This window comes from Brachycentrus maculatus, unplaced genomic scaffold (assembly GCF_059751285.1).
Source record: "Brachycentrus maculatus isolate JH-2025_06_01 unplaced genomic scaffold, ASM5975128v1 h1tg000475l, whole genome shotgun sequence".
Taxonomy (NCBI): domain Eukaryota; kingdom Metazoa; phylum Arthropoda; class Insecta; order Trichoptera; family Brachycentridae; genus Brachycentrus; species Brachycentrus maculatus.
In genome coordinates this window covers 2,665,001-2,686,272 of record NW_028281222.1, presented here as the reverse complement: position 1 = coordinate 2,686,272, position 21,272 = coordinate 2,665,001, and the positions used below count along the sequence as shown (strand labels likewise).

The 21,272-nt window shown below is 32.0% G+C and overlaps 1 protein-coding gene across 1 annotated transcript in view; it reads right to left on the bottom strand.

Annotated features, from left to right (window-relative positions):
• Window positions 1–9,636: 9,636 nt before the first annotated feature.
• Window positions 9,637–21,272, bottom strand: part of LOC148302177 (uncharacterized) — a 19,779-nt gene continuing 8,143 nt past the window's right edge. The window contains exons 2-3 of the mRNA XM_088272129.1: window positions 13,359–13,487; window positions 9,637–11,794 (exon numbers count right to left, since the gene is read on the bottom strand). Coding sequence (XP_088128255.1) covers window positions 11,663–11,794; window positions 13,359–13,487 — 261 coding nt within the window. The 3' untranslated portion in view covers window positions 9,637–11,662. The remainder of the gene's footprint in view (window positions 11,795–13,358; window positions 13,488–21,272) is intronic.

The following is a 21,272-nucleotide window of genomic DNA, read 5'->3' as shown; positions in this document are numbered from 1 at the left end:
AAAACCTAGAGATTGTGAGCTTTATTTTTTATTTAAATTATTTCGACACAATTTCTATCTTCAAAATACAAAGATTTTATTTCATAAAAATACATATTTAATGTAAAAAAACCCAATCTCAGAGAAAGTCGGACATTAATTATTGTACTCCTGGAAAGGTTAAATTCAAAAATAAAGTTTACATTTCTTAAAACACACATGCATTTATTTATTTATATTATACGCTTGGAGTTGGCAAAAGAAGGATGAAAGTATATTGAATACAGTCAAAATGCGATGCTTCAGACAAATGTACGGCAAAACGACGTATGACAGATGTAGGAATGGTGAAATAAGGAAAGAATGCAAGGCTAAGATAAGCGTTATTGATAAAATAAAGAATGGTGTGTTGAGATGGTTTGGATATACGGAATGAATGAGTGAGGAAAGAACGGTAAAACAAATTTATGAGCCGAATGTAGTTGGAAATAGGAGCTGAGGATGACCGAGAAAAATCTTGGATCTTTCTCGAAAGACATCTAGCCTGGGTGTAACAGGCATCTATAGTAAGGTAGAGGAAAGGCAATTGAGATGGTATGGGCACATAGGACGCAGAGAACCTGAACATATTGTAAACCAGGCTATCCCCATGGATCTTCCTCGAAAAACATCTAGAAGAAGACCAATAAATTCATGGTTGCTGCAGAAAGATAACATGATTCAAAGGCATGGCCTAGGTGACGTTGTACATGACAGAAGTACCTACAACCTGAAGACGAGGAGAGCTGACCCCAACGACTTACAAAGACGATAAGTTGGGATGAAACCAAGAAGAAGAAGATGAAGATGCTGACAAAAACTTGTGTTATTCATTCAACGTATAAAGCAGTGATTCCCAAAGTGGTCTATATCGACCCCCAGGGGTCTATGACAACTTATGATCGCGGTATGATCGATAATCCTGAAATTATCCAGAGCATTGGTCTGTATGTTCCCGATAGTTACCTAAGACAGCGTCGGCATAGATTGTTTCACATTCCTATACACAGGACCAACCTGCCGATGGTTATGCCTGTAGGAAGAGCTACCGCTATGTTGAACAATATCACATTGGATATTGATCTGTTCCATGTATCCGAAGGAGTTTTCCGAAGCGAGATTCTTCTACACATTTAACAAGAGTCTTCTTGCGTAATTTTTAATTTGTTTTTTAATGTATACGCCTTAAATGTGTGTTTGTAATGTATTTATTAATTTTTGAATAAATTGAATTGAATTGAATTGAAACTTGCAAGGGGTCTATGTTTTAATTTGAATTTAAAATATAAATGTATAAAACCTAACATGTGTGGTTCAAAGTGAGCAACACTACATATACCGGCTGTCAAAAATACATTTGAAGTTAATGAATTTGATAAAAATCAATATCAGGTAATGCAAGGGGTCTACGAGATAAAAGAATTTGGGAACCTCTGGTCTAAAGTATCTCCTTACACGAGTTTTACTGTAGATAATTACATATGTATAAGATAAGGACGGGTCAGTTCAAATTTTAATAATATAAAATTGAATCACCTATTTCATTTGTTCATTAAAAAAAATTAATGAAACATGTTTTTCCAACAGCAAAAATTTATCCAATATAAAATACTACTAAGCGCAGATGGGGTATCTAACGTTCTATCTGCATTCTAAAAAAAACAGAGTAATTTGTCAATATTGATTTGGAATTAAATTTTTAAATGATTGAAATATATAAATAACACTTATTTGGCATCTCAACATAGATGAAGAAGAATATGGAAGTCTGTCAAGTATTTGGACACACTCAAAATTTTGTAACTATCCAAATACTTACAATGATCAAAGAAAACACTTCATTTTTTACCACTTGAGTTTTATTATAGACTACATGTTTCAGAAGTTAAACTTCCATCATTCAGGTCTGTATAATAACTAAAATATAAAAATTTTCTATAAATAAGGAGAGGGGAAAGTAAGGGGAAGGGGTTAGTTACTTTCCCCTCTCCTTATTTATAGAACAATTTTATATTTTATATTTTAGTTACTATACAGACCTGAATGATGGAAGTTTAACTTCTGAAACATGTAGTCTATAATAAAACTCAAGTGGTAAAAAACGAAGTGTTTTCTTTAATCATTGTAACATGTCTTACCACAAAGTTAATGCCGAAACAATAAATAAAATATCCAAATACTTGTTCACAAATCTGGATTATCTCCAATTAGGAGTTATTTAATATAATTTCTTGACAGCTTAACATAGATGAAGAAGAATTTGGAAGTCTGGATATATATACGGCTGTCATAGGCAGGTTAAGTGGTCAGTTTATACAAAATAGTAACATTCACCATTCTAACCCATGATTGACAACCGCACTTTCGGAACTCATACTTATATCGTAAATCTCACGTCACTTCATTGACATATGAACATTATTGACTTATGAAAATGTTGTGTATAAAAATCAAACCCTTGTATAAGACCACTTTTGAGTTTTGTAAATTACATATCGCTCACTCCTTTCAAGAACGTCACAAATCAAAAAACTTGATTTTTTAGGAGAACTTTTTTAAAATTTAAAAATATAAAACAATGTATTAAAAATAAAATCAAGCCACTTTTTGAACTTTTTACTGTTCATCAAATCTTTTTAGGTAAAACCTGAAGATTTTTTCTCCATTTGAAAAATATTTAGTATATTTAAAAAAATAATTAAACAATACCTTTTCTTCCAAATGCTAAAACAACACTTTCTGCCCTGTAGCGGGTAAATGTTAAGTTAAAAATATGTCTCTTTTGCTGGGATATAGTATATTTTCTAGGCATTGCAAAAACATGCACAACCGAAAATTGGTGATTTTTGATTTATGACGTTCTTGAAAGGAGTGAGCGATATGTTCACATCAACAGGTGAAAATACAGTTTGTTTTGTTCACTTGTTGATGAGAACTTCTCATCTCGAATCTACAAGTGAATCTATAGTTATTTTACCTCTAGTTGTTATTTTAGCTAAGTGAATATAAATCAGAGGTAAAATAAATATGAACGGACTGTTCATGTTTACATTAATAAACTCAAAATGGTCTTATACAGGAAGTTAGTTCATATTGTCTGTATAATATGGAATATATTATTTATTGATTTAGTATTAACTAACTTCTTCTATTGTATAAGACCATTTTGAGTTTATTAATGTAAACATGAACAGTCCATTCATATTTATTTTACCTCTCATTCATTTATATTCATATTTATTTTCATTAATTGATTCGGCAGTCACTTTGTGGTAAAATCTATCCATTTTTAATTAATGTTTTACGTAGTTAATACCACTATTTCTTAAAATCTACTGTGACACGTGTTTCGATGCATTCCGCATTATACGGTGTTTAAAAATGATGCGGAATGCATCGAAACACGTGTCACAGTAGATTATAAGAAATAGTGGTATTTACTAAGTAAAACATTAATTTAAAACATATATATTTTATTTATGTTCATATTTATTTTACTATATACAAATTTATTTTATTTATGTTCATATTTTAAAGAGTTTAAACGCTTATTTTATTTTATCAAGTTCATATTTTATAGAGTTTAAACGGTTTTAATTGTCTTTTTCTGAAGAATTTCATTGATTTTCTGTACATTCTACACTCTTTTATACATCATACAGTAATCTCGATAATAATAATAATAAAACCCTTATCCGCACCCCCCCCCCCGCCTCCGTAGTGTAATGGTCAGCACGCTCGGCTACCATTCTGGAGGTCCCGGGTTCGATTCCCAAGGGGGGTAAAATAAATATAAGTGATTTTTTTCACTGTAATATTTATTCAAAATTACCATGGACTGGTACCTGAAGCGGAGGGCTGATCACCTTTCCTTCATGTATCAACGATCAAGATAACACTGTGTTTATATGACACAGTGCCCTATGCACCATTGGGGTGCGGATAAGGGTTTTATTTTTATTATTATTATCCGCACCCCAATGGTGCATAGGGCACTGCTTCATATAAACGCAGTGTTATCTCGATCGTTTACACATGAAGGAAAGGTGATCAGCCCTCCGCTTCAGGTACCGGTCCAGGGTAATATTGAATAAATATTAGAGTGAAAAAATCACTTATATTTATTAGACCCCCCTGGGAATCCAACCCGGGACCTCCAGAACGGTAGCCGAGCGTTTATTTATTGATTTAGTATTAACTAACTTCTTCTATAATACCATTTTGAGTTTATTAATGTAAACAGTCCATTCATATTTATTTTACTTCATACAAATTTATATTATACATATTTATTTTATTTATGTTCATATTTTAAAGAGTTTAAACGCTTATTTTATTTTATTAAGTTCATATTTTATAGAGTTTAAAAGCTTTTGATTGTCTTTTTCTGAAGAATTTCATTGATTTTCTGTACATTCTACACTCTTTTATACATATCATACAGTAATCTCGATAGATAACAATAGAAGCGTTTTGTTTTTTTATTTAAATTCCACAATTCAAAAAATTTTATATACTATATCAAACAAACGTATTGTCAAACCGATTATTATTGCCTGTTTCTGATGAAATTCGATGATAATCTGAACTTTCTACCATCTTTTGTACCTAAAACGGTAATCTCGTAGAAGTTTTTTTTTTTTAAATCCCATGAAGTTAACGCCAAATTAATATATAATATATTCTATTATTTTTTGACATCTCATCAAAGGTGAAGAAGAATATGGAAGTCTGGGCATTTACGGGGCTGACGACCGTCATACGCTGGTTTAAGCGATCACTTTACACACGTGTAACATTCACCAATTCTACCCATTATTGACAACCACACTACTCAAATTCTTGGAAGTTCTATATATATGAACCAATTTAGAAACCTTGTTCTTGAATCACTAGAACTTCACTAGAGACATCTATTGGTGAGATGAAAAGAAGCTTTTTAGTAAGCAGAAACTCTTATATTAGTATGTGAGGTCCGAATCCTGGATTATAATCACATACATGAGAAACCTTAGAAAATATCATTTTGATTTTTTATTATATTAGCTTATAATTTGACCAGTTTATGACGGTCGTCAGCCCCGTAAATGCCCAAACTTCCATACTACTCAAATTCTTAGAAGTTCTATATATATGAACCAATTTAGAAACCTTGTTCTTGAATCACTAGAACTTCACTAGAGACATCTATTGGTGAGATGTAAATTGGTGAATGTTAGACGTGTGTAAAGTGATCACTTAAACCAGCCTATGACGGTCGTCAGCCCCGCAAATGCCCAGACTTCCATATTCTTCTTCATCTTTTATGAGATGTCAAAAAATAATATGAAAATAACTCCTGTAATTGGAGATAATCCAGATTTTGTGAACAAGTATTTGGACACACTCAAAATGTTGTAATATATTCTATATCATAGAAACGTATTGTAAAAACGATTATTCTTGCCTATTTCTGAGGAATTTCTCAGTTTTTCTGAACTTTCTACCTTCTTTTGTACATTATACTGTAACCTCATACAAGTGATGTCCGCCTCCGTCGTGTAATGGTCAGCGTGTTTAGCTACCGTGCTGGAGGTCCCGGGTTCGATTCCCAGGGGGGGGGGGGGTGAAAATAAATATTAGTGATTTAACACTGTAATATTTATTTAATATAACCCTGGACTGGTTCCTGAAGCGCAAGACTGATCACCTTGACTTCATGTAATAATCAAGATAACACTGCGTCAATTTGATGCAGTGCCCTATGCACCATTAGGTACGGATAAGGGTTATAATAAAAATAACTGCTACTACTACCATCACTCCAACTCTCCGCAGAGGTAGGTAGAGAGGATGGAACCCCACACTCCTCTGTCCTGACATACACTCCTAGTTTCCTTCACGTTCCCATACACTAATGTAGTTTCAGTTTATTAATATGAACTGAAAATGGTGGTTTATGGGGTTAGGAGACCCCATAAAGATGGCTTCATATAAAAAACACACTTTGACCCTTCGTATCACTTCCTGCTTCCGTAGCTGACCATCAATGGCGAATGGTCAATAAGCCGAATGGTCAATAACTCGAATGGTCAATAAAGTTAAAGATTATGGGTGCTAGGTGAGTAGGAACCTAGTAAATATGTTTTGAGAATCTATTAGTACAGTAAAACCTCGATATGACGGACCTCTATTTGACGAACTTCAGATATAATGGAAAAAATCCCATCAAGTGTAATTTTTTTTATATTATTTCGAGAAATAAAAATACTTTGTTTTTTGATCCACTCACATTTTTATTAGCCAACTAGTTTCGGCAACAACCTGTTGCCCTCTTCAGGGTTTAATTTATGAGCTTAATTTAACCCTGAAGTCATAAATTAAACCCTGAAGAGGGCAACATGTTGTTGAAAATAAATATTAGTGGTTTTACAATGCTATATTTATTAAATATTACCCTGGACTGGTTCCTGAAGCGCCAGAGTGATCACCTTGCATTCATGTAAGTAACGATCGAGATAACACTGCGGCAATTCGATGCAGTGCCCTATGCACCATTGGGTGCGGATAAGGGTTATAAGCAAGTATAAGTTATAAACACTTCACGAGTCTTTATAGGTTGAATATGGCAAAATAGATATTCCTCCCGAGTGATTATACCCCGTTGGTGCGTTATATCGAGGTTTGACTGTACGCACATTGTTTTGGGTCACAGTTGTTTATCAACTCCTTGACCGACATAGCTTCGCATAGTCGTAAATTCCACTCGAAAATTTGCATATCTTTCTCTGCTGGTATCTAAATATAGTCAGACGTAACACAAATATCGACTTCCTCAATAATAATACTAAATAACAATGTTACAAAGCTGTCTGGAGATCGGGATTCAATGCCTGCGCGCGTTTATATGTATATATATATATATATATATATATATATATATATATATATATATATATATATATATATATATATATATATATATTTATATATTTATATATAAATATATATATATATATATATATATATATATATATATATATATATATATATATATATATATATATATATATATATATATATATATATATATATATATATTCAATTCAATTCAACCCTTATCCGCTCCCCAATGCTGCATAGGGCACGGCATTATATAAACACTGTGTTATCTTGATCGTTAACACGAAGGAAAGGTGATCAGCCCTCCGCTTCAGGTACCATTTCAAGGTATAGGTCCAGGTTGAATAAATATTAGAGTGAAAAAATCACTTATATTTATTTGACCCCCCTCCAGAGAACTCCAGAACGGTAGCCGAGCGTGCTGGACAATACATGTTAGCATGTTAAGCTACCGTGTTGAAGGTCCCGGGTTCGATTCCCAGGGGGGGTAGTGAAATTAAATTTTAGTGATTTTACACTTCAATATTTATTTCATCTTACCATGGACTGATACCTGAAGCGGGGGCTGATCACCTTTACTTCAAGTGTTAACAATCAAGATAACACTGCGTTTATATGATGCAGTGCCTTATGCATCATTCGGGTGCGGATAAGTGTTTGAAGAATGAAGAATATATACTGGTATGGAAGCAAAGCATAGAGTTAGTAAAAAAGTATAAATTTTCTTTTTTCCATTTAACTAAAATGTGCCACAGTCACGCTTGGCCGGGTTCAGCTAATTATCAATATTTTGTCTCTCAAGTTTTATTTTTGGTACTTTTAGTTTTTTTATCACAATTCCAGAAATGTTTGATAATGATGCCGAATACGTCGAAACACGTGTCACATAAAATTTATTTATACACAGTGATATTTACAAAACATGTCATTATATATTTTTTTAAATCTTTATTTTGTGCAGTTTATAATTCTTATCTTAATTTCTTGATAAATATAGCGGTTATTAAATTTGACGTAATGTACCTAAATAAGAATAAACGTTGAATTAATGTAAAAATACAATTATTTGACTTTGTACGTCGTTAATTTTTAAAGTAACACAAAGAAAGCGTCTCTGCCAAACGTACCTCCTAACATCAGACGTCTTAATATCACTTTTTTCGTCGTTTTACGTTTTCCATAAAATATTGGTCAAGAAACAATGAAAGGTATTCACTGAGCTCTCCATTTACACGTAGAAATATATATATATATATATATATATATATATATATAATTTATATAATTTAAAAAAAAACCCTTATCCCCAATGGTGCATAGGGCACTGTCATATAAACGCAGTGTTATCTTGATCGTTTACACATGAAGGAAGGGTGATCAGCCCTCCGCTTCAGGTACCAGTCCATGGTAATATTGAATAAATATTACAGTGAAAAAATAACTTATATTTATTTTACCCCCCTTGAAAATCGAACCCGGGACCTCCAGAACGGTAGCCGAGCGTACTGATCATTACACTACGGAGGCGGACAAAATATATATATATATATGTATATATATATATATATATATATATATATATATATATATATATATATATATATATATATATATATATATATATATATATATATATATATATATATATATATATATATATATATATATATATATAACAGTAAAACCTTTATTTAATAAACTTCGGATATAGCGGACAAAAAATCCAAGCAAATGTAAAAAAAAAATTAAAAACATCATGTTAATATTATACATACTTGAATTCAAGTATTACCGCATGTCAACATTTTTTAGCGGCCATGATATTCACGTATGTATACAAAGGAGTGAAGCATGGAGTTGGCAAAAGAAGTATAAAAGAAAATGATTGCAGTCAAAATGCTATCTCTCAGTGCGGCAAAACCATGTATGGTATATGTTCCAATGGTGATATAAGGAAAGGGTGCAAGGCTGAGATAAGCATTACCCATCAAATTAAGAAAGGTGCGTTGAGATGGTTTGGACATGTGGAACGAATGAGTGAAGAAAAAACAGTCAAACAATTTTATGAGGTGAATATGAAAGAAAATAATGATCGGCGGGTATGTATGAGGAGACGCATGAACGTGGAAGAGGCGAAGATTATTTGCAAAGACAGATGATGTGGCGATTTATTCTCTCTGCCTACCCTTGCGAAGATTGTTTGAATGCAGTTACTGGCTCGATGTAAACTGGTTTAATATCCAAGATTGTTCATATGATTTTTTCACATCTTAACAAAGATGAAGAAGAATATGGTAATAAGTCTGTGCATTTACGGGGCTTACGACCGTCATAGGCTGGTTTAAGTTATCACTTTACACATGTGTAACACACGACAACCACACTACCCAAATTCTTGGAAGCTCTACATATATGATCCAATTTCGAAACATTGTACTCGAATCACTAAAATTTTCACTAGAGACATCTCGGCTGTCCAAACTCAAAACACAGTAAGGGACTTTTTTTTCGTAGTACGTTTTTTTGCGTTTTTGGATTAAGTAGATTCTACTTAGTCCAAAAATGCAAAAAAAAACGTACTACAAAAAAAATGTCCCTTACTGTGTTTTAAGTTTGAACAGCCGATCTATTGGTGAGATAAAAATATTCTTATTATTTTTTGACATCTCATCCATCTCAAAGATGAAGAAGAATATGGAAGTCTGGGCATTTACGGGGCTGACGACCGTCATAGGCTGGTTTAAGTGATCACTTTACACGCGTGTAACATTCACCAATTCTACCCATTATTGACAACCACACTACTCAAATTCTTGGAAGTTCTATATATATGAATTAATTTAGAAACCTTGTTCTCGAATCACTAGAACTTCACTAGAGACATCTATTGGTGAGATATAAAGAAGCTTTTTTAGTTAGCAGAAACTCTTATATTAGTATGTGAGATCCGAATCCTGGATTATATTCACACACATGAGAATCGCCAGAAAATACCATTTTCATTTTTATTATTAAGCTTATAATATGAAAATAATATGAAAATAACTCCTGTAATTGGAGATAATCCAGATTTTGTGAACAAGTATTTGGACACACTCAAAATGTTGTAAAAAAATATTATTCTTAGATATTCTTCTTCATCTATGTTGAGATGACAAAAAAATAATATGAAAAATAACTTCTATATTTGGAGATAATCCAGATTTGTGAACAAGTATTTGGACACACTCAAAATGTTGTATGCAAGATTAATCTCTGAGCATACCTAACGTGCAAAGGCAAATAGCCGCAAGTTAAAAACAGCAGTTTTGAGATAAACACGTTTATAGCTAACTTAAAATGACGCTTTTTGCCAAAACATGTATCAAATCGACACAATTTTGCGGCTATTTGGATAATGATTGATAATCTGTGATTGTACATGATATAGGCCAGTTATAAGAATGCTTTGAGCCGTGTTACGCCAAACAGCCGCAACTTGAGTTACGGCTAGTTACCTTTACACTTTACACTTATCATTCGAGTTACAACTAACTATCAATAAGAGGAACTAAAAATGCCTTAAAATTACAGCAAACTTATGTCAAATTATCAGTTTTTAACATATTGTATTTCATATAACGTAATTCTTGTGTTTTCCCCTTTATAACATAACCTAAATACTAATAATATGGAATAGGAACATGTTTTGCGATATAATTCTACGTTATAATAAAAATATATGACATAATAGTCGTTTATTCGAAACGTGATATCGAATAAATGACTATTTTATTAAATATTCAAATCAATATGAATATTAAATTATATGGTCATTTATTCGATATGTGATGTTATCAACTATGTATGAATTCAAATCAATATGAATATTTAGTAAAATATTCATTTATTCGAAATGTGATACTGTGAACTGTACATTCAAATCAATATAAATATTTAATAATATAGTCGTGTATTCAAAATGTGATATTGTCAAATATGCATTCAAATCAATATGAATATTGAATAATATAGTTATTTATTCGATATGTAATATTGTCAACAATGGATTGAAATCAATATAAATATTTATGAATATAGTCGTGTATTCGAAATGTGATATTGTCAACTATGCATTCAAATCAATATGAATATATTTAATAATTTAGTCGTGTATTCGATATGTGATATTGTCAACTATGCATTCAAATCAATGCGAATATTAAATTTAATAAAATAGCCATTTATTCGAAATGTGATATCTAATAAATGACTTTTTGCTAAATAATCAAATAAATATGAATATTTAATGAAATAATCGTTTGGTCGAAATGAGATATTGTCAACTCTGAATTCAAATCATATGAAAATTTAATAAAATGGTAAATTATTCGATACCTATGTGATATTGTTAACTATCGATTCAAATCAATATAAATATAATATGTATTAATATAGTCGTGTATTCGAAATGTGATATTGTCAAGTATGCATTCAAATCAATATGAATATTTATTAAAATAGTCATTTCAATAAAAATTCATTTTGAAATTTGTTGTGCCTTTTCTGATCTTTTTCCGATGGTATTAAAATATTTATCGCTTATGTGATCACACAGTATTGACCAAAAACGTGACACTATGCTGAATATTTACGATATCTGCGCTGCGAAGAGTCTCTTGAAAGTATTCGTAATGTGGTTGAATCCTTGACTCCTGGTTAGGTGATGATGCTGGATGACGCTGGGTGACGTTAGATGACGTTGGATGACGTTTGGCAATGCTTACTGTATACCGAAATACACGTAGTCCTTGCACCAACGGATGGCGTTGTCCTGATCGTTGCAGCACATGGGATATGCCTCGTTGGATTTGGTAGCCTTGGCACATCTTTGGCACAGCTCCAATATTTCGCTCTGAAAAAAAACGACATTTTAAATGTGGAAATATTAGTTTTATCATTCGCTGCTACGAGCGCGTTAACGCGCTCTCCAGTTCCGTGCTCGCCTGGCCGGCCATACAAAGAGGAACGCTCTCCTTTGAACTTGTCATCTCATCAAAAATTATTTTTTGACATCTCATCAAAGATAAAGAAGAATATGGAAGTCTGGGCATTTACGGGGCTGACGACTGTCATAGGCTGGTTTAAGTGATCACATATCGCTCACTCCTTTCAAGAACGTCATAAATCAAAAAACTTAATTTTTCAGGAGAACGTTTTTAAAGTTTAAAAATATAATACAATGTGTACAAAATAAATATCAAGACGCTTATTGAACTTTTTACTGTGCAACAGATCTTTTTAGGTGAAACCTGAAGGTTTTTTCTCCATTTGAAAAATATTTAGAATATTTAAAAAAAATTATCAAACAATACCTTTTCTTCAAAATGCAAAAACAACACTTTCTGCCCTGTAGCGGGTAAATATTAAGTTAAAAATATGCCGCTTTTGCTGGGATATAGTACATTTTCTGGGCATTCCGAAAACATGCACAACTGATAATTGACGATTTTTGATATATGACGTTGTTGAAAGGAGTGAGCGATATGTAACATTCACCGATTCTACCCATTATTGACAACCACACTACTCAAATTCTTGGAAGTTCTATATATATGAACCAATTTTTAGAAACCTTGTTCTTGAATCACTAGAACTTCATTAGAGACATCTATCGGTGAGATGTTATATATCTTTTTACTAAGCAGAAACTCTTATATTAGTATGTGAGGTCCAAATCCTGGATTATAATCACACACATGATAAACGCCAGAATAAACCATTAAATTAAATTCTTTCATACCCTTTTCATTCCTCATATTAAACATTCAGGCATCTCATCATACATTTTCAAACCCTCATACATTAAACAATTTCGTGACTCGGTTTTTTTCAACAATGGCAGTCTTATTTTATCCTTATTTCAAGTAATATGTTTATTCAATAAAATGCACTTCATAAACTTTATAAAATAAAACTACCTTTTTTTATTTTTTTTATTTATTATTTATTCAGGAATTGAAATGAAGTAAAAAAAAACATAGTTTTATTTTTTAAGTTCATAAAATGTGCCACAAATTATCTGCGAAAAACATTCAAGAGAAAATGCAGCTCCACCAAGAAACGTCAGTACAATTTAATAAAAAAAAACCCTTATCCGTACCCAATGGTGCATAGGGCACTGCGTCATATAAACGCAGTGTTATCTTGATCGTTTACACATGAAGAAAAGGTGATCAGCCCTCCGCTTCAGGTACCGGTCCAGGGTAATATTAAATAAATATTACAGTGAAAAAAATCACTTATATTTATTTTACCCCCCTTGGGAATCGAACCCGGGACCTTCAGAACGGTAGCCGAGCGTGCTGACCATTACACTACGGAGGTGGACATTACTTAAAAGTTATAGATTTGTTTGGTGATAACTGTTATATTGTTTGGCGATAAGTGTTATAAAGCATGTTTGTTGTTGGACTTACGTCATGAGCGCACAGCGTCAGCTGCTGGAACTTCTTAACGAAGCTGATGGCCGGCAGAGTCCACGAGGGTCTCGCTTCCATCTCCTCTATATTCAACCAGACCACTAGGATCACCAGCAGGATGCTCATCTGGAAGGAACACAGAACGACTCCATTAAAACCTGACGAGAGAACACTCCCCATTCCTCCTCCTTCCCACCAGTCTTCAGTCACTGCACTGAAAATAGCCCGCTTCTCTACACCAAAAATGAAAAATGTAGAAATTAAAATTTTAATAAAAAAAAAACTGTCGTTGCTCCGACGCCTATAAAATATGTACTATAATACATAGTATATCTTGATGTAGGGTAGACTGGGTACGGTTGAAACAAAGGACGGTTGAAACAGAGCAAATATCTTGCAAACCGTATGCGGTAGGGTGAAGGGTCCAAGGGACGAACAAAGTGGACAACAAGTTCAAACACAAATATCAGTGTTGCATCGCTCGCCGCACTGTGCAGTTGCTTGTAGGAGGTCCTATTGTATTTTGATAACCAAAAGTAAGTATTTTTGTTCTGAGAATTTTCCTTTTATTACGGTTTCTATTGAAACGATATTATTGAGTATGATTTCGTGTTTGAAATGAAGCTTGTAGAACACGATATAGTGATTAGTTTTAATGTGCCATTATTGTTAACATTACTATTTTCTGTTTTCCACCTAAAGGAGGGGTTGGGGACGGTTGAAACATTTTTTGTGGGTACGGTTGAAACAACATATTTTTTCAGTTTTCCTGTTTTCTAGATGCCGAGAGTACGCGCAAGAAAGACTTCAAGAGGAGAGGTCGACTTGTCGAGGAATACATACGCTGATGAGGAGGTTAAAGCAGGAGATTCACTGCGAAAAGCGTCGGAAAAGCATGGATTAAACTACTGTTCGCTCATTAGATATATACGAAAGCGAGATGCATCTGGTGAAGAAGAAAATGGGATATGAACCCCACAACGAAGTTTTTAATAAAGAGCAGGAGCAGGAGCTTGCAAAATACTTGCTACTAAAAAAACAGAGAAAGAAGAGATAAGAAAGGAGCATGAAATAAGGTTGAAACGGATGAAAACTAAGTAAGTGAAGAAAAGATTGGATGGAGGAAAAAGTAGAAGGATCGTTGAAGGAAAAAATAATCATAATACGCAACAGGAATCATCATCAAAAGAGGACGAGTGCTATTGTCTTGTTTGTCTGTCACTGTATTCAGAGAGCAGATCCGGTGAAAAGTGGATACAGTGCACCACTTGTAAACTGTGGGCTCAAGAAGACTGCACAAAAGGTGGTCTTAGCTATGTTTGCCACAATTGCGACTCGGAATGATCCCAAAGCTAGATTTCCGCTTGATTTATGACTAATCACAATGACAGAAGTGTTTCCTTTTAGTTTATTCACAGATTATTTTCGTTCGATTTGTTTTTTTTTAAATGCCATTGTTTTACGTTGTTTTTGTTCATTACATATCTGTATACATATCTGTATATATCTGTATCTGTATTTGTCTTACAATATAAATATTGATTTATTTGCGTGTGTTTCAACTGACCCCAATCACTATTTCAACTGCCCCTGGTATGGGGACGGTTGAAACAAATCGGATATATTTTTTAAATTTGATTTGCCACTAAAAATAACACACCGGGTACTGAAATTATACTTCCCATTAGTAGACAGAAACATGCTCTTATATTTAATGCATCTTCATCATCGCTTGACTTGTAAAGAGCAATACTATGGACAATATAAGCAAAATTGTTTCAACCGTACCCAGTCTACCCTACCATCCGTAAGGTAGAATAAACAGTCTTTTATTGAATAAAAAGCTTTTCTTCATCTCACCAATAGATGTCTCTAGTGAAGTTCTAATGATTCAAGAACAATGTTTCTATATATATACATATATATATATATATATATATATATATATATATATATATATATATATATATATATATATATATATATATATATATATATATATATATATATATATATATATATATATATATATATATATTTATATATAACCCTTGTCCGCACCCAATGGTGCATAGGGCACTGCTTCATATAAACGCAGTGTTATCTTGATCATTTACACATCATATTTATGATCATATTTATTCCCCCCCTGGGAATCGAACCCGGGACCTCCAGAACGGTAGCCGAGCGTGCTGACCATTACACTACGTAGGCAGACAAACCGCATATTTATATATATATATATATATATATATATATATATATATATATATATATATATATATATATATATATATATATATATATATATATATATATATATATATTGTTGAAATGCGCTCCCTCAGACGAATGTGTGGAAAATCATTGTATGACAGAATTAAAAACGACGATATAAGAAAGGAATGTAAGGCTGAACGAGGAATAATTGAAAAGATTAGAAAGAGCTCTTTGCTGTGGTGTGGACATGTGGAGCGAATGGATAGCGAGAGAATGACTAAGAAAATATATGTGGCGAATGTGAGAGGGAAAACAGAACGTGGACGACCGAAAAAGACTTGGCACGATCAGATCCATCAGAACCTAAAATCTGGCGGTGTCAAAAGTCTGCGTAATCGGAGGGCATGTATGACTAGATGTATGGATGTGAAGGAGGCGAGGAGTGTATGTCAGGACAGAAGAGTGTGGCGTTCCATCCTCTCTGCCTACCCCTGCGGGGAAACGGCGTAATGGTAGTAGTAGTAGTAGTAGTAGTAGTATATATATATATATATATATATATATATATATATATATATATATATATATATATATATATATATATATATATATATATATATATATATATATATATATATATATATATATAGAACCTCCAAGAATTTGAATACTGTGGTGGTCAATAATGGGTAGAATTGGTGAATGTTACACGTGTGTAAAGTGATCACTTAAACCAGTAAATGTCCAGACTGACATATTCTTCTTCATCTTTGATAAGATGTCAAAAAATAATGCGATTTTATTTAAGTTTTACTTGGTAAAAACCGTTATTCTTAAAACATATCTTTCACATCAAGTATCATTTTCAAACACTATCCTTATCATTCGTCGTTCACTTTGTGTAATATCACTTTAATAAACGATGAATGATAAGGAGAGTGTTATGTTACCATACCACAAAGTTAAAAATGCTTTTAATATACAAAATATAAGTTTAAATTTTAGAGATGTAGCGGGTAAATATTAAGTTAAAATATGCCGCTTTTGGTGGGATATAGTACATTTTCTGGGCATTCCGAAAACATGCACAACTGAAAATTTACGATTTTTTTTATAAATGACATTGTTGAAAGGAGTGAGCGATAAAGTCTTCGTAGTATGAATTAAGCAGTTTTGGAGCTATGAAACATGAGTGTCTTTACGCAAGTCTGGATTTGCAAACATCAAAGTGACTGCCGAATTAACCCATCAAATTAGCAAATCCATAGTCTGATATGTCCTCAATAATAAATAGAGGTTATTATAATTACTGATTATTAATTTATTTGGAAATTGTCTCGTCGAGATGATGAATCATTGATTGATTGTCATTCCAGGCGTCATTTTGTGCATCGTTCTGTTGACGAACGAAATTAAGATTGCGGTTCAACACACCCAGATATCGGCTGCTGCAGGGCGGCGCAAAATTGATCACCCTATCGAAAGATGTTATATTTTTTGCAAGCGACGTCGTACGCCAATCATATTTGACATGTGTAAACTAGACAGCTGCAATATACAAACGAAAATAATTACGATAAAAATAAATCGACTTACCAACTAATTTAAACAATAAATAATAAGTGTAAGTTCCTCTCCAAGCACAAGAGTTTAGTCTCTTTATTGGAGAGAACTACGTTATTAATTTTAAGATTGCAAAAGTAGAAATGTCTATAAAATTAGTTAAAATTATTTTTCAAAAAAACTTTTGCAACCATGTTAAATATTTTTTAATTTTCATTAATTGATTCAGCAATCACTTTGTGGTTAAATCTGTGTATTTTTAATTAATGTTTTACTTATTAAATACAGCCATTTCTTATAATTTACTGTGACACGTATACGGTGTTTGAAAATGATGCGGAATGCATTGAAACACGTGTCACAGTAGATTTTAAGAAATAGTGGTATTTACTAAGTAAAACATTTTTTTTTTAAATAGGTGGCGCACAATTAATCATTTTATTTTGTTTTTAAATAACTTTTTTTAATAAATAAAAGGCTGTCTGCCTCCATAGTGTAATGGTCAGCACGCTCGGCTACCGTTCTGGAGGTCCCGGGTTCGATTCCCAGGGGGGTCGAATAATTATAAGTGATTTTTTCACTGTAATATTTATTGAATATTACCCTGGACTGGTACCTAAAGCGGAGGGCTGATCACCTTTCCTTCGTGTGTAAACGATCAAGATAACACTGTGTTCACATAAAGCAGTGCCCTATGCACCATTGGGGTGCGGATAAGGGTTTTACGTTTTACAATAAATAAAAAATATGTACTCTAAGTGATGATTTTTTAAAATCAAACGTTAAAAATAAATCTGTTGTGTGAAAAGGGGAAAAGATGATATATACGTCAAGTGGCTGCCGCCAGTGTGTCGATCGTAGCATTTGTGCCCATTTTATCAATTCGATTGTATACTGCAGCTGTTTAATTCACAAATATCAAATATGATTGACGTACGATGCCATTTGAAAAATTTATAGCATCTTTCAATAGGGTGATTAGTTTTGCGCCACCCTGTGCAAACGTACATACATTATACTTTTCCATAGCGATTCTTACTGAAAACAGCCATATTCAAAACAAAACACTCGCGCTGTGGGTCAAAAATTTACGATGTAAACATTGCCATCGAAATAAAATAACAACATGATACAAAAGCCTGCGTGTCATTCGTAAACAAAGCACAAACAATTGAGAAATTAATATATTATTTATATAGAAATAAAAATACCTTGTTTTTTGATCCACTCATATTTTTTTAACAACCAACTAGTTTCGGCAACAACCTGTTGCCCTCTTCAGGGTTTAATTTATGACTGAAGGTTTAATTTATGGGTTTAATTTAAACCCTGAAGAGGGCAACAGGTTGTTGCCGAAACTAGTTGGTTAGTAAAAATGTGAGTGGATCAAAACACAAAGTGTTTATATTTCTCGAAATAATATATCAATATGATCCACAAAGTTAATGCTTTCAATATTCAAAACATTAATTTTTGTGTTTTCAGGGTTTATCCCTGAAGAGGGCAACAGGTTGTTGCTGAAACTAGTCGGTTGTTAATATAAATATGAGTGGATCAAAAACAAAGTCATTTAATTTCTCAAAATAATATATTAATATGATCCACCAAGTTAATGCTTTCAATATGAAAGAAAGAAAAATTAATATTTCCTTTTTGGATGTAATCACTATTAAGTTTTTTTTTGAGTGTGTTAAAATAATTGTCTCCAATTGTAGGCTTTAATTTTTATATTATTTATTGACACTCAACATAGACGAAGAAGAATATGGGAGTCTGGACATTTACAAGGCTTACGAGCGTCATAGGCTGGTTTAAGTGATCACTTTTACACACGTGTAACATTCATGATTGACAACCACACTACTCAATTTCTTGGAACTTCTATATGTATACAAATATTGTATAAATTTGAAATATTTTGCTTGAATCACTACAGTTTCACTAAAGACATCTATGGTGAGATGAAGGAAGCTTTTTAGTGAGCACGCTTTCATTTGTATGTGAGATCCGAATCCTGTATTATATGTCAAAAAATAATTAAAAAAATAACTCCTAATTGGAGACAATCCAGATTTGTGAACAAGTATTTGGACACACTCAAAATGTTGTAAATAAATTATCTGGTAAAATTACAAGCTTTAATAATATACGAAAGGGATATTTTGTAACGTTTCTCATATATGTGATAAAAAAATTATAATTCAATTCATTTACTAGACATGTCAACTTTTAACATATCCCTCACTCCTTTCAACAACGTCATATATCTCAAAACCTGATTTTTCAGGAGATCGTTTTTAAAGATTAAAAATATAATGAAATGTATTAAAAATAAATATAAAGCCACTTATTGAAACAAACACTGATTTATTGAGTCTACTAAGTTGTATTTTATAAAAAAAAACACATAAAATTAATAAAAGACATTAATCATTCCATCATCAGGTCATTGAAACGAAATGGTTACGGTCTGACATTAATACGAAAATAAAATTTAGAAAGAGAGAAAGAAGAAAAACGAATCACAATGGGAATATTTTTTAAAGATTGTTTGCAAAGACAGATTAATGATTAAAGAAAACACTTCGTTTTTTACCACTTGAGTTTTATTATAGACTACATGTTTCAGAAGTTAAACTTCCATCATTCAGGTCTGTATAATATTTATTATACAGACCTGAATGATGGAAGTTTAACTTCTGAAACATGTAGTCTATAATAAAACTCAACTGGTAAAAAACGAAGTGTTTTCATTAATCATTGTAACATGTCTTACCACAAAGTTAATGCCGAAACAATAAATAAAATAAGACAGATTAAACTAACAAACATTGGACATTGGACATTTAACTAGAAAAAATGATAAAATAAGACTGCCATTTATGAAAAAAAACAGAGTCGCAAAATTGTTTTATGTATAAGGGTTTGAAAATGTATGATGAGATGCCTGAATGTTTGAAGAATGAAAAGAGTCTGAAAAAATTTCAAAATAAATGTTTTGTTCACTGTAAGGAAATGTAAAGTTATATATATATATATATATATATATATATATATATATATATATATATATATATATATATATATATATATATATATATATATTTTATATATATATATATATATATATATATATATATATATATATATATATATATATATACTTATATATATATAAACATTAATGTTAATTTTCAGAATGCCCAGAAAATGTACTATGTCCCAGCAAAAGAGACATATTTTTAACTTAATATTTACCCGCTACAGGGCAGAAAGTGTTGTTTTTGCATTTTGTAGAAAAGGTATTGTTTTATTATTTTTTTAAATATCCTAAATATTTTTCAAATGGCGAAAAAACCTTCAAGTTCACCTAAAAAGATCTGTTGCATAGTAAACAGTTCAATAAGTGGCTTGATATTTATTTTTAATACATTGTATTGTATTTTTAAACTTTAAAAACGTTCTCCTGAAAAATCAAGTTTTTTGATTTATGACGTTCTTGAAAGGAGTGAGTGATATAGTGTCGCGTTCTATTCTCTCTGCCTACATCTGTGGGAAGCGACGTCGTAGTTAGTTAGTTTTTACTCCTTCTAAAAAATAAAGCCCTATACTTGAAATATAGATAAACAGACTTTTCAAAACTAAATCTGGGACAGGAATGACGCAGATTACAAATATTGACAACGTGTAATTTTAATAATCAGTTATGGGGTCTTGAAATTACATAAGGTTATATTATGTATTATAATTAATCCTGAGGTTATCTGAGGTTATCGAGATGGGCTCGTCAAATCGATGAAAGGTAATAATAATAACTTTATAACTTTTAATTGATTCGGCAGTCACTCTGTGGTAATTTCTTTCCATTTTTAATTTAAGTTTTACTTGGTAAATACCACTATTTCTTAAAATCTGTTGTGACACGTGTTTCGATGCATTTCGCATCATTTTCAAACACCGTATGCGAAGCTAGGTCTAAATTTTAGAGCTGTGTTCTTGGATATGTTCCAATGTGAAAATAATTTGGATTTGGTCACTTCAAATTTGGCATTTTTCCCTGCGTTTTCTTATTTGTTTTTCAGTCTTGTTCTTAATCACATGTCCCAAAATGACTTGTGGAAATTACTC